This window comes from Scophthalmus maximus, chromosome 7 (assembly GCF_022379125.1).
Source record: "Scophthalmus maximus strain ysfricsl-2021 chromosome 7, ASM2237912v1, whole genome shotgun sequence".
In the NCBI taxonomy this organism is placed as follows: domain Eukaryota; kingdom Metazoa; phylum Chordata; class Actinopteri; order Pleuronectiformes; family Scophthalmidae; genus Scophthalmus; species Scophthalmus maximus.
In genome coordinates, this window is record NC_061521.1 from 1,311,712 (window position 1) to 1,325,958 (window position 14,247).

Consider the following 14,247-nt stretch of genomic DNA (forward strand, 5'->3'; position numbering starts at 1 on the left):
TCGGTCTGTTAAATCTGCGTTAACTGACCCGGAGTGACTGAGTGTGGAAGAGCGCACAATGATTCTGGGGAGATACGAAGAGTTAAAATAAACTGTACAAGTCAAATGTGACACTGTGGCAGCAGCAGAGTCCTGGAGGCTTGTCAACAGTCAATTCATGAGAAAAGTGTTTTATTTTGTTGTCATAATTACTCTTAATCTTAATTAATAGTTAATATAATTGAGATGTAAGGACACAATATGTGATAACAATTAGGAGACTTGAATTAAAGTCTACACCTTCTGAAATCAGCCCGTGTCTCAATGATAATGAATGAAGATATTCTCTAAAAGCTCTAAGACTGTACAAGTATGATGCTGGTGTGTTAAGTATTTACTTCATATCTCACACAAATACTCAAACTCTATTGGTGACATCTATTCACGGTTGTTAGAAATGACTTATATAAGGATGAATCTTTAATGCACCTCAGTGAAGCCACTTTGATCTAATCTTATCCAACTATAAAAAGGTTCCAACCCTGTGTTGCTCTTTGTATGCATGGATCAAAACGTTCAGGGAACGCAAGAAGAACAAAAAGTCACAATACAGTACACAGCACAGAAGCTGAACCACATTGAACATCCACATTTCTAGTCTAGATGCTACTGTAGGTTTTACATGAAGACCTGCAGACTAGAATCAATTAGAATGCAGAATTAGAAAAGGTCTCTTTCTTCTTTATACTGTACTATATTTCAACAGAGAATCTTAAAAAGTGTATAAAGTGCAGGTGCAGAGCAGCAGGTTTTTTAAACTCATTGTGGGAGAAAAGAAACAGTTGATGTTCTGGTTGGTTGAGAGGATGTATTCCTTTGACCACAAGTTGTGGTGTTTGAGAGAAATATGTGTATGGTAATGTCTTTGCTTGCGGCACAGGGACAAGGGAAACACAAGCACTGAGTCAGTGAGAGCGAGGGAAAATCAGCAAATCAATTCCAAGAAGACAGATGGACAGACAGCACTCAAACTGATCTTTTCATGCGTACCTTTGTAACCAAGACGACACACGTGTCACAAACTGATTCTCTGAACCGGAGAATCAGTTGTTACTCTGTGGTTGTGAACACACCGTTGTCGTGGTTGACATCGTCTTTACTGCTACTGCTCCACAGCGCTGATCGGCTGTTGATTCAACATGTATCAACTCTGAACGTAACGCATGTCCAAATTCAACACGGCACTTTCGTGAGTGTGAGGCTGATAAGATGAACGGTTCTAGAGATATGACACAAACTAACACACACACACACACAGTCAGACATATCTCTTGACTTATTAGCAGAATTAGTTAGATGTCTCCAGCAGTGGCGAGCAGCCTCTCTGCTAATCTTATTTATAGATAGATAGATAGATACTTTATTTATCCCGAGGGAAATTCAGGCATCCAGCAGCATTAACGAACATACACACATCAAACATACATCAATCCTACATAAAATAAAAATACAAAATTAAATATTAAACAATAAAAAACTAGCTTATGACCGTGCAAAACGGGAAGAATGCAAATGGATGTGCAAATGAAGGTAGAAATAAATTGTCCTATTCTATTGTCCTCCCTGCCTTGACCAGGAGCTGTTGTACAGTCGGATGGCCGGGGGACTGTTGGTGGAGCTGGACTGGGACAGCAGTCGGCCACTGAACACTCCTCTGCCTGGTGAAGGTGTTGTCCAGTATGGACAGCAGTTTGTCCAGGGTCCTTCTTTCTGCCACTGTCACCAGAGAGTCCAGCTCTGTGCCCACCACTGAGCCAGCTCTCCTCCCCAGTCTGTCCAGTCGACCAGCGTCTCTCTTCTTGCTGCTTCCTCCCCAGCAGACCACGGCATGAAAGAGGACGCTGGCCACCAAAGACTGGTAAAACATCTGCACCAGTTTTTTGCAGATGTTGAAGGACCCCAGCCTTCTCAGGAAGTACAGACGGCTCTGCCCTTTCCTGTGTAGAGCGTCCATATTCGCTGTCCAGTCCAGCTTGTCGTCCATCTGCAGCCCTGACCACCTCCACATCGACCCCCTCGATGGACACGGGTTGGACATGTGGTTTCTTCCTTCTGAAGTCCACCACCATCTCCTTGGTCTTGGAGGTGTTCAGCTGCAGATGGTTGGACCTGCACCACCTATATATATGAAATATGTCTGAAAATGATCTTCATTTCTTTGAAGAAGAGGAAGACTAAAGTAATGAATCCATAAGTAAAACTGTTCAGAGTGAAATGTTATTTACGGAATTTCAACACTTGATACAACCTGTCACCTTGATTTCAATTGCCGATACTTGTATTAGCCTCATTTAATAGATTTTAAAGAGAGAAAACATTTAGACTTTTCGTCGACTAAAACTATGAAGAATAAACATGACTAAAATGTGACTAAAACTAATAAGCATTTTCGTCTAACGACTAAGACTAATCTAAAATAGCTGACGAAATGAACACGGATTCATGAGAACAGACTGTCATCTCCCTAGAGGAAGATACAGGAAAGAGCGTGAAGAGAAGAGGAGCTGGGCTTTACTGGCCTGGTGACCTCATGGTTTCTGGGACGCACCATGACCAAAAGTAGCTGGAGTTTGCAGATTTCACACAAGGTTAAGGACCCTGGGAATTGGAGTTCCATTGCTTTCCTTTGTCTTTGGTACAAAGGAGCACGTAGTTACATCCTCCTGCTGTCGGTATCTGACAGAAACACATTCATACATGTTATAGAACGGCAGTTTACACAAAAACTTTGGCTGCTTTTCTTAATATTATCATTAGCCTTCATATTATTGGAAAGGATTTTTGGACTTTTTCGTGCAAAACAACACTAATGTAATCCGGTGACATTATGACTGAGAAAATGTGATGGCAGTTTTTAATACTTTCCCAACTGATGCATCTTGTCTTTCCTTCTTTCCAGATACATTGACAATTGGACCGGTCTGCAGACCCTGAGGGACGTGGATATGGAACTCTACACCGGCTTAGAGAGGCTGTATGTACTAAGACATTCTGTCTGTCTGTTTGTTCATGCACTGTTGTAGTGTATCACCACTCAAATTCATGGCTGCTGAGAATATTTCCCTCCATTCCTGTGCATCAGAATAATGCTACGTGTGACTTTCACAGTTACGGTCCAGTTAGTATGAAATTCCCCACAGCACAGGGATGCTTTCTGATTAAAAGAAAGTTCCAATAAAAAACACAAAAAGTAACCATGTACATATGAGAATCCGACATGGAAAAAAGTGAATCTATGTGAACATATACTCTGATATATATATATATATATTTATATAACTGGCAAACAAAGTGTTGGTATAAGCCTAACAAGGTCTTCCAACACTGAATATTTTGCCAAAGATGATTTCATTAATTTACTTTAATTAGATCAGTGATCACATGACTATAATGTCGGGTGCAGCAGGTGCACGGAGCTCACCGGAGATGGCTCTGGGCTTTTGCTTGCATTCTGCCTTCTACTGCCACCTCACCTGACACCTGCATTCATTTTCTGTGAAAATGCGACACTAACTTTTGGCATGGATTCTATGCACAGGCCACTGCTCTCACCCATGTGCTGTTAACAACAGACTGTTGGTTGGTGTCACACAGAATCCTCCCTAGTATGGATGTTTATTAATCACGGTCTCATTTATCAAGAACCAATAACTTGAATTTGCAGCTTTGAAAGTAAAAAATGATGTGATTTAAAAATTACTATCTTCATTCAGTTGTTCATCTTGTATTATCATATGTTTCTTTCTTTTCTGACTGTCGTACTTTTCTGTACTTTTTTGTTTTTGTTGAATTGTCTCTGGTTATTGTTCCTGTTCTGTTCCTTCTTCCTCTAACTGACACTAATTCAGAAAGATGGAGCAGAAAATAATTCATCAAAGCTCTTGTTCTCTCTTTTGTGTGTGCATGCGTGTTATAGCACTATTACAAGGAGCAACCTGCATACAATCCATGCTCGTGTCTTCTCCAAGAACCCCCACCTGCGCTACATGTGAGTATACAGTCTCAAAAATATAAAATTGTGAAGTGCATTATGTTACAGTCATTTAGCTTACACTTTTGTCCAAAGCGACTTACAATGAGTCCATTCAACCATGAAGATATTACTCCAAAAGTTCAAAAATCATGAGTGTTGATTAACATTTATCAAACAGGCAAAAACAACTTCAAGTGCTCCATTTTAGTTTGTAGGTATTTTTTCTTTTTGTTCAATATAATAAATTCAGGGAGTAAGGTGAAGTCTTAACAGGTGAATTTTCAGTCTGAGACAGAAGCATTGAAGGGATTCTGCTGTCCTGATGTCAATGGGGAGTTTGTTCCAACATTGAGGAACCCGGACAGAAAACAAACAGCATTTAGATGAGCGGTGGCTGCCTGCCCCTCACAGTGAGGGAGTAGCAAGCCGTTTGGCGGCAGCAGCATAGCGGAGAGGATTGACTGCGGTGTAAGGTTTGACCATGTCCTGGATGTACCAAGGGCCTGAATCATTTGCAGCACGGTAGGCAGTGCCTTAAATTTGATTCTAGCCACCACCCGAGGCCAGTGCAGGGTGTGGAGGTGGGTTATAGTGTGGGAGAATTTTGGTAGGTTGAAGACCAACCGGGTCAATACATTCTGGATGAGCTGTAGAGGTTGGGTGGCGGATGTCGGCAGACGAGCTAGGAGGAAGTTGCAGTAGTCCAGACGTGAGATGACATGAGCTTGCACCAATACCTGGGTCGCCTTCGAAACGGACGTATCCTCCTGATGTTGTGGAGGATGAATCTGCAGGAGCAGCGAAGGACAGCTGGTCGCCCAGTGTCACACACAGGTTTTTTGCAGTTTGAGCAGGGGTCACCACAGAGTTCTCAATGGTGATGGAGCGGTCGTTGGTGGGAGACACCTTCCCTGGGAGGAAGAACATCACAGTCTTGTCCAGATTGAGCTTCAGGTGGCTGCTGCTGGGTTGATGCAGTTCTCCTCATGTAATGGCCGATCTCCTGGTATCTCCTCCATGCTCGTGAAACTGTGCTGGGAGACACAGCAAACCTTTTTGTGACCTCATGTATGGATGTGTCATCCTGGAGGAACTGGACTACCTCTGCAACCTGATTGGGCTGCAGGTACTGCCTCATGTTACCAGTAGTGACAAAGACACTAGCAGAACTAGAGAAGAATCAGTCAGGAAGGATAAGGAGAGAACAAATGTCTGTGTTCGCCACATGCAAAATCCTTTTCTTTTGGGGCTCGTCTTGCTTTGGCCTCTCCGTTGCACCTGTTGTCACTTTCATTTGCACCAAAGCAGGTGATGTGCTTCCAAAATGGACAGATAGATATCCCTGAAGCTTAACTAATTGTGTGTTGTACTGTGCTATTAAGTGCCCCCTTTAATTTCAGAGCAGTGTATATTATGGCTGGGGTTGTATCATATTTGAGAACTAGACATGTTTGCACTATCCCTGCTGAAGGTTTCACAGCAGTGTAGGGAACAAAAAGGACTTGTTAATTAGAAAGCTGTTCAGGTTAAGCCATAATATCATGTGTTATACCACAGATATTCTTTTATTTTACACATATGACAACATATTTAAAGGTTAAAGTTAGCTACGGTTGCAAAAAGCTGTGATGCAACATGGTGGTGCGTTCTTTCGCATTAAACCGGAGATATTTAGAACTAATGACGGTAATGTGATAGTAGAAGATGAACTACTGACATTTGATTGTGATTAAGATGTGAACCTTGATCCAAGATGGGATTGTTCTACTGGTGACACACCGTTTCAGCTCTCAGTGGATAGAGGCCTAAAAGAAGACTCTATTTGAGGTCTGTTTCTAACACATCTCAACGCTGTTTCTCACAAAGGTGCACAAAAGGATATTAACAATGTAAAGATGTAACGTAAAGTGCTAACTGAATGTGGAGAGGAACTCTGGAATGAGAAGTTATCAAAGATAATTAATATATCTGTCATAAAGAACATCATTGGTTGTCCCGGTGGATTTGTTCTCTAAACATCCTCACCTGCGGACTGATCCTCTCACATTCCTTACGATGACACCGATTGGGTTTTTTGTGTGTCGGTGGATCTTATTCAGGGTGACAAGAGTTAACCACGAACAAAAACTGATGGAACAGATTGAGATCCATGGTAAATTACCATGGCAACATACCTCAAGTCAAACCTACCCACCTACTCTTGAAGTTACCATGATGAGTTACCTCACTTTACATTTAAAAACAGCCCTTACTTTTATAAATTGTAAAAATTTGACATTTGAAAAAATATTTAAACATACAAAAGTCAAATACAGTCAAATTATAATCAACGGTTTCCAGCAGTCTGTGAAATCTACTACATATTTATGTTGAAGTGACATGGCCCCTCGAAATTAAATGATGCTGTGCAGTTTAGATATTGTACAAATAGTAGAGAAGAAACAGTTTCGAGAGGAGGAATCAATGTAGATACAAACAGTTGATTACATTTCTAAATTGTATCCGCGCACACCGCAGCAATCTGATCATGAACATTTATGTTCACATTTACCTCTGCAAACAAGATAACCACACACACACAGACCCTAACCTTGTTATGGTTATGTCTCATTTCCATTGTTGCTCATTCTAACACACACACACGTCTGAGTGTGTGTGTTTATGTGTGAAAATGTTCGTGTCCTTTCCCTAGATTTCTCCTACATCTGTCCGTGCCGTCAGTTCGTACCGACAGGCCTCGTCTGATTCATCAAACGCTTCTATTTTCAGAAAAATGTGTAAATGACGTGCTTAAACATGATGAATGCCATCTGTGCGTATTTGAGCGAGCATGTACAAGGATAACAAATTAGCCTAATTGATGCCCCTAAAATATCAGATGCTTCGCTTCCTTCCTCATGTCAGGAAGTTTTCTTTCATGAAAACAGCATTATGGAGTGAAAAGAAGTTCATGAGATCAGAGGTTGAAAGTCTATATTTGAGCAGCGTCAGGAAGAGTTTAGTGACAGACTTAACTCCTGACTCCTGCTCCTGGCCATTGGGCACCAACGTTTAGCAGGTACACAAATACATTGAATTAAACTGAATAATGTCCACATAATCAGGTGAAATATATATTTTGATATAAATTGAATATGTCCTTCCAGGTACTCCAGCTTTCTCCCACAAACACATACAACATAGTTTGGAGGACTTGTTGCAGCGATGACTTGTATGCCTGTATGTACAGCTGCGACACCAGGGCTCTTATCTAACACACTAGCCAACACTAGGTGTAACATTGCTGAGGTTTCTGACACTTGTCTTACCTTCTCTTTTTCTCCCTCTCTCCCTCAGATACCTGTCCAAGAACCCAATGTTGACCACATTGTCCTGGCAGATCTTTGAACAGCTGCAGCTCTTTGAACTGTAAGTCCACCCTCACCCTTTCGAGACCTCAGTCTCATGAACTAGCAGGGTTTGAAGAGCAGTTTGGAGGTTTTCTTCAGGGTCGAACCTGAATCGTTGTAACGTACCAGTGTTTATGGATGGCTGATTTGGAGCTAAGCAGGGAGCATCCCCAGGGGTGCTGTGGGTGGAGCTGAGTGACGCAGCAGCTGTATGATTGTAGCTCTCTTCACGACAACACAGACAGGGGTCAGTTCTTTTGAACGGCCGTTTATTGTCATGGCATGTCTCCTCTCTCCCTCTCCATCCTATCCACACCATCACACCAACTCATTGGCTGCTTGTCTTAAAAAGAGGTTCAGACATACACAACTTGGATGTTAACTTATGTGACAATGTGCATCTTGCGTTGTGTCTTACCGCAGTGATCTTGGCCGCAGGTGGCTACATACTATTATTAGTGAATTAATGGCAGAGCTAAGACTGTCGTTGGCATCATTCAATTCAATTCAATTTTATTTGTATAGCACCTTATCACCACATACATCGTCTCAAGGCACTTTTCATAGTGAGGTCGAGACCTCACAATATTACAGAGAAACAACGATCAGCACTTGACGACTGTGGAGAGAAAAAACTCACTTTTAACAGGAAGAAATGTCTGATGCCTTGGGCACAGCACAGGATTTTCAAAGTGGTCAGATCGCTGTGCCGTTCACACTACGCGACGTGCTGTATTGTAATCATAGGCTTTCAGTCGTTGTGCTGTTGACACCACGTGACTCATCTGTGACGGGGGGTCACACACTACACGATCCTTCACAAGGAGAAATATCTCCAAAGTATGTTTTGTCATGAAAAGACACAGAAGACACACATGCAGAGCCGCCCTTCCAGTTGACTAAGCCTCACCTCCACAGTGTACCTCGACAGGCAGTCCTAACTGCCTGATCATCATTGCAGTCCTCGAGTCACACATTGGTTTTTGTGACTCTCATACAGACCAGCAGCATCTAAAATGGTTTCATTTCTTTATAAAGCACAGCAACTACACTGAACAAAATTATAATCGCAACACTTTTGTTTTTGCCCCCATTTTTCATGAGCTGAACTCAAAGATCTAACACTTTTTCTATGTACATAAAAGGGTTATTTCTCTCAATATTATTCACAAATCTGTCTAAATCTGTGTTGGTGAGCATGAGATAATCCATCCACCTCACAGGTGTGGCATATCAAGATGCTGATCAGACAGCATGATTATTGCACAGGTGTTCCTCAGGCTGGCCACAATGAAAGGCCACTCTGAAATGTGCACTTTTATCACAGCACAATGCCACAGATGTCGCAAGTTTTCAGGGAGCGTGCAATTGGCATGGTGACTGCAGGAATGTCCACCAGAGCTGTTGCCCGTGAATTGAATGTTCATTTCTCTACCATAAGCCGTTTCATAGAATTTGGCAGTACATCCAACCGACCTCACAACCGCAGACCACGTGTAACCACACCAGCCCGGGACCTCCATATCCAGCATCTTCACCTCCAAGATTGTCTGGGACCAGCCACCCGGAGAGCTGCTGCAACAATTGGTTTGCATAACCAAAGAATTTCTGCACAAACTGTCAGAAACCCTCTCAGGGAAGCTCATCTGCATGCTCGTCGTCCTCATCGGGGTCTCGACCTGACTGCAGTTCGTCGTCGTAACCGACTTGAGTGGGCAAATGCTCACATTCGATGGCGTCTGGCACTTTGGAGAGGTCTTCTCTTCACGGATGAATCCCTGATTTCACTGTACAGGGCAGATGGCAGACAGCGTGTATGCCGTCGTGTGGGTGAGCGGTTTGCTGATGTCAACGTTGTGGATTAAGTGGCCCATGGTGGCGGTGGGGTTATGGTATGGGCAGGCATATATTATGGACAACGAACACAGGTGCATTTTATTGATGGCATTTTGAATGCACAGAGATACCGTGACGAGATCCTGAGGCCCATTGTTGTGCCATTCATCCACGACCACCACCTCATGTTGCAGCATGATAACGCACGGCCCCATGTTGCAAGGAAGCTGAAAACATCCCAGTTCTTGCATGGCCAGCATACTCACCGGACATGTCACCCACTGAGCATGTTTGGGATGCTCTGGATCGGCGTATACGACAGCGTGTTCCAGGTCCTGCCAATATCCAGCAACTTCGCACAGCCATTGAAGAGGAGTGGACCACAATCAACAACCTGATCAACTCTAATGTGAAGGAGATGTGTTGCACTGCGTGAGGCAAATGGTGGTCACACCAGATACTGACTGGTTTTCAGAAACCCCCCCCCCGGACCCCACCAAAACAGTAAAAGTGCACATTTCAGAGTGGCCTTTCATTGTGGCCGGCCTCAGACACACCTGTGCAATAATCATGCTGTCTGATCAGCATCTTGATATGCCACACCTGTGAGGTGGATGGATTATCTCGTGCTCACTAACACAGATTTAGACAGATTTGTGAACAATATTTCAGAGAAATAAGCCTTTTGTGTACATGGAAAAAGTCTTAGATCTTTGAGTTCAGCTCATGAAAAATGGGGGCAAAAACAAAAGTGTTGCGTTTATAATTTTGTTCAGTGTAGTTGTTTAACGGTTACAGAGTGTGCGGTCATGACTAAGAGATGCTGCTGCTATGAGGGAGATGATGTGAGCAGCGGCACCCACATCATGACCAAACCATCCACTCTTCAAGTTGTTTAATTCGACATGAATCAATTTGACATTGCTTCTAAGATACACAATTTTGTCATGTTTCATTTTGCACATTATATCATTTTGTTATATCTCAACATTTTCCTCCTTTTGCACAAAATCAAAAGGTGACAAAAACAAGTAATTTGTTCTCATTATACAAGCCGGTGTGACTTTGTCAGAACAGGAAAAAGAAGCAGCCAGAACCACATCAGGGATGATCCATGTATGACTGGCAGTTATTAACATAATTGAGCCAGGCATGTGGCAGGATGTTTTCTTGTCATATTGCTTTGGGCTACTGTCAGTTTGTTTTGTGTTTCCTGTGTCTTGGATTTTGTGTCAGTGATTGTCAGTGATCAGTGAGCACTCAATACTGGTTCATGTTGGCTAATGGACAACAGATGTTATCTGGTAAGAGTGCTTATCCCTGACCCACCTGCCACCACATGTCCACACTGTGAGCAATAAGCACAAGGCCAGATGACCATTATGATGTTGCATTTGAATACACCTTCAGGTTAAAGCTTCTTTCTCTCTCATCAGCACCAAAAGCCAAGTATTTCACCCCCTGCCTATCAGTGTTAGAGATCTGACACTCTCCCAGACCATATGCTAACGCTATCTGAAGTTATATAGGTTGTTTTTCTTACAATATATATAGCAAATCTGTAAAATATTAGGCCGACAACACAGTAAAGACACGCAATAATAAATAAAGACACGGTTTTCATTAGTTCAACGCTTGCGCATGCGAATTGTAAAGGGTGAGGATAAAAGTAGGGACACACCAACACCACGTCAAACAACTCACATTGCCAAAGACTGCCTGCTGTGTCTGCTCTCGTCTGTGCTGTTTACCAGACTTTTACTGTGACATGTATACACATTCATACACTATCTGGTAGATATCAACATTTATGGAGTGACCTGAAGGTGTGAATCTGAGGAGCACTGACGCTGTCAACCAGCCTTTATCACAATGTACATGCAAGTCACACAAACAATTTCTTAATAAAATATAACAGCATTTATTAATGTTAGCAATATCAATGTGCAATTAATACAACTGTCTATCATACACTAAACTAAAAATCATATATATAATGATGGGGGGGGGGGGGTGGCTGCTGCTATCCCTACCTCACATTCCATGAAGGCTCATGGAATCGTAGGGAGATGTGCTCTCCCTACCCCAGGCTTTCTATATAGGCACGTGGAAGGGCAGGGTGGACCCAGAACAGTGCCATACCGCCAAATATAACTATTTGCTATTATTGAAATTAATTTGTTTTGACTATAGTGGTCCTGACTGAGCTCTCATTATGCTCCACACAAATGATCTGCTTGTTCTGACAAATAGGCAGTCATCTATGAAATTCTAGCTAGCTACTCAATGTATCTATTGTAACTTGCACATACTCAGTAATGCAAACAACCTCAAAAAATCTATGATAGATTTTTCACTGATTTATGGATTAAATGAAATTGCTTCTTAACAAATAATTAGAAAGATGTTGATAGTTAAAAAAATAACAGATTCCAGCTTCACATGTGCAGTTTGCAGGTGAATTTGCTCTTCCCACATGCAATAAATACTGCTTAATACTGCTCAGTGATATAGTCTGTGGTAAAGTGCTGTATTCTAGTAATACATTATTGGGATGAAAAAAAAATCATTTTCTTTTGTGTTTACAGTATAATGCTGTATTTAAAAATAAAGGTTTAATACTGTAGAAATCCTGCTGTAAATGAACAGCAATCACCTGGATGTTTGGATTTTGTTGTACAAGAATTGCCATTTTGTGTGCTGTGGTAACAGTGATTTGTGTTTCCCATTACATTGGCAGTAGATAGTGGATGAGTGGTTGCTGTGGAAACAGGCAACTAAGCAACTGCAGTGTAATTCTCTATTTGCTCCAATACACTTCAATCTAAATCGTAGCATAGATGGAGGGTTATGGTTATCATTTTGTTGATAATGCAACACAGAAAAACAAAAGGGGGGAGTATAGAGTATAGCAAAACATATGAAGTTCAAATGGAAGACGGGAGTGCTTGAGCCGGAAGTTGTGACTTTCGGCCTGGCAAATGTATGGAGTAGACGTGTATTCCCTAAAGATCCCGCCAATTTTTGAGATACAACTTAATTCGAAACCTCATTCCTGTACACAATGAAGGGATTTGTTTTAATTCTTATAAGATTTTCTTTTTTGGTGAAACGGTTTAAAATGGCTTTCAAAGTGACCAGAAAAGACACAAAGTAAGACGAAGCGCCTGCTTCCCCCATTGCAAACATGGCTGCACTGGTAAAGCTACTGGAGGAGCACAGAGAAGCCCTCTCTATGGAATTTAAATCGGCCATAACTGGCAATTGACGGGGTCCAGACAACGGTCACAGCTCACTGACTAAATGGAGGAGATGGAAGCTAAATGCGCAGCTATGGAGGAGAGCTACAACAAGCTAAAGGCTAAAGCCATGGACCTTGAGTCGTGCAGCCGCTGCAATAATATAAGAATAACTGGCCTACCCGAGTCAATTGAAGGTGCATGGCCCACAGACTTCTTCTCCAAGCTGCTGGTGGAACTCCTCGGCCACCAGGTCCTCACTTCTACTCTGGAGCTTGATTGGGCTCAATTCAATTAAATTTTATTTGTATAGCGCCATACATTGTCTCAAGGCACTTTACATAGTGAAAAGTGCTCACAGGGCCCTTACTGCCAAGCTGAGCCCCGGTGCCAGACCGAGAGCCGTAATAGCATGAATCCATCATTACAAGATGAAGGAGGCGATCATTCAGGAGGCCCGAAAGAGAAGGGCTGTCTCAACAAAGGGAGTTGATGAAGGTGCTCTATCAACTGGGTTTCAAACCATCGCTCCTGTACCCAGCGAGGCTACGAATCACAACTTTTATTATCTATTCTATGACTCAACAACATGCTGGGCCTTATGGAGAACAAAGACTACATGTATAAGAAATGTGCACACCACTTCGCTCATTCCCTGTGCCCCAATGAATTCAAGAAGTGAACCTACACACACACATTTTCAAATAACACGGTCTGCATTTCATCATTGATACTCCCATGTAATGGACTGGTGATTTTTTCAAATAAATAAAACATTTATACAGAACAAACATTCTCAAACTCTGGCACAGAACATGGACAAAAACTCAGGAACATTATGGGGAACACCAGGGTACAGAGCAACATATTGCAGAGCTGACACATATCTAAACAGACGAACGAACAAAAACAAAGGCGACCACAAAGACGGTCATCAGTGTCAGTTCCTGGATGTACTCATTGGTTACCCAGGGTCAGTCCATGATACTTAAAAAATACCCCTGTGTATGTGTAAATGGAAACGTACTTTCATGAATGCACTGGGGTTTGATGAATTGTTTTGCTGTTATTCGGCCCGTTCCAACGCCATTGTTGATGTTATGGGCACCGCGACCGCAATACATTATGGTTTATTTTGCTCAGTTAATGACCATCAGTTGTCCACAACTTTTCACGATGCATTGTGGGATACAATCAGTGCGCAATATAGGGTATCTGAAATTTCATTAACCATTCGGACACCCGTACAGAACTCACAGGGAAACAGGAAAAGGAAAGTTACCAATTAAGACAAAGGACAACAGGAGGTTAAGACAAAATAAAACAGGAAATACCAAGCCGAAGCTGAACAGAACACAAGGGATCAAAAGAAAGTAACTTTACATAAACAGAGACACACACAAGGAAGGGTAATCAAAGAAATCATACCTAATAAAGTCCACAAAGAAACAAAAAGTCTATACAGAGTTGACAAAGAGGTCTTGGTCTGAGCAGACCATGACAAATCTTTTGCATTACTTTCATACAAATTACCAAAGGGCAGAGAAGGTGAAATTCTCCTGATGTTACAATTTGTAGAAATCTTGTTTCTGTGCAGGACACAGAGAAACAAAAAAGTTTCAAGATATCGGTTGTAAAATTTTGCAAAAGGGGAATTGTGTGAGCAGCTAGGCAGTCTGACTGAGTACAGGACATTGTTTCCAAGGGCAGGGCAGGTGAGCGTTCCAACAGTTCTGTTTTTGTATCCAAATCTAATGAGCTGAGAAGGCAG

The 14,247-nt window shown here is 42.1% G+C and overlaps 1 protein-coding gene across 1 annotated transcript in view; it reads left to right on the forward strand.

The window, feature by feature from the left end:
- The window catches only part of LOC118315736 (NT-3 growth factor receptor-like), a 64,035-nt gene that overhangs the window by 14,546 nt on the left and 35,242 nt on the right, over positions 1-14,247 (forward strand). Inside the window, exons 2-4 of the mRNA XM_035643261.2 lie at positions 2,939-3,013; positions 3,956-4,027; positions 7,349-7,420. Coding sequence (XP_035499154.1) covers positions 2,939-3,013; positions 3,956-4,027; positions 7,349-7,420 — 219 coding nt within the window. The remainder of the gene's footprint in view (positions 1-2,938; positions 3,014-3,955; positions 4,028-7,348; positions 7,421-14,247) is intronic.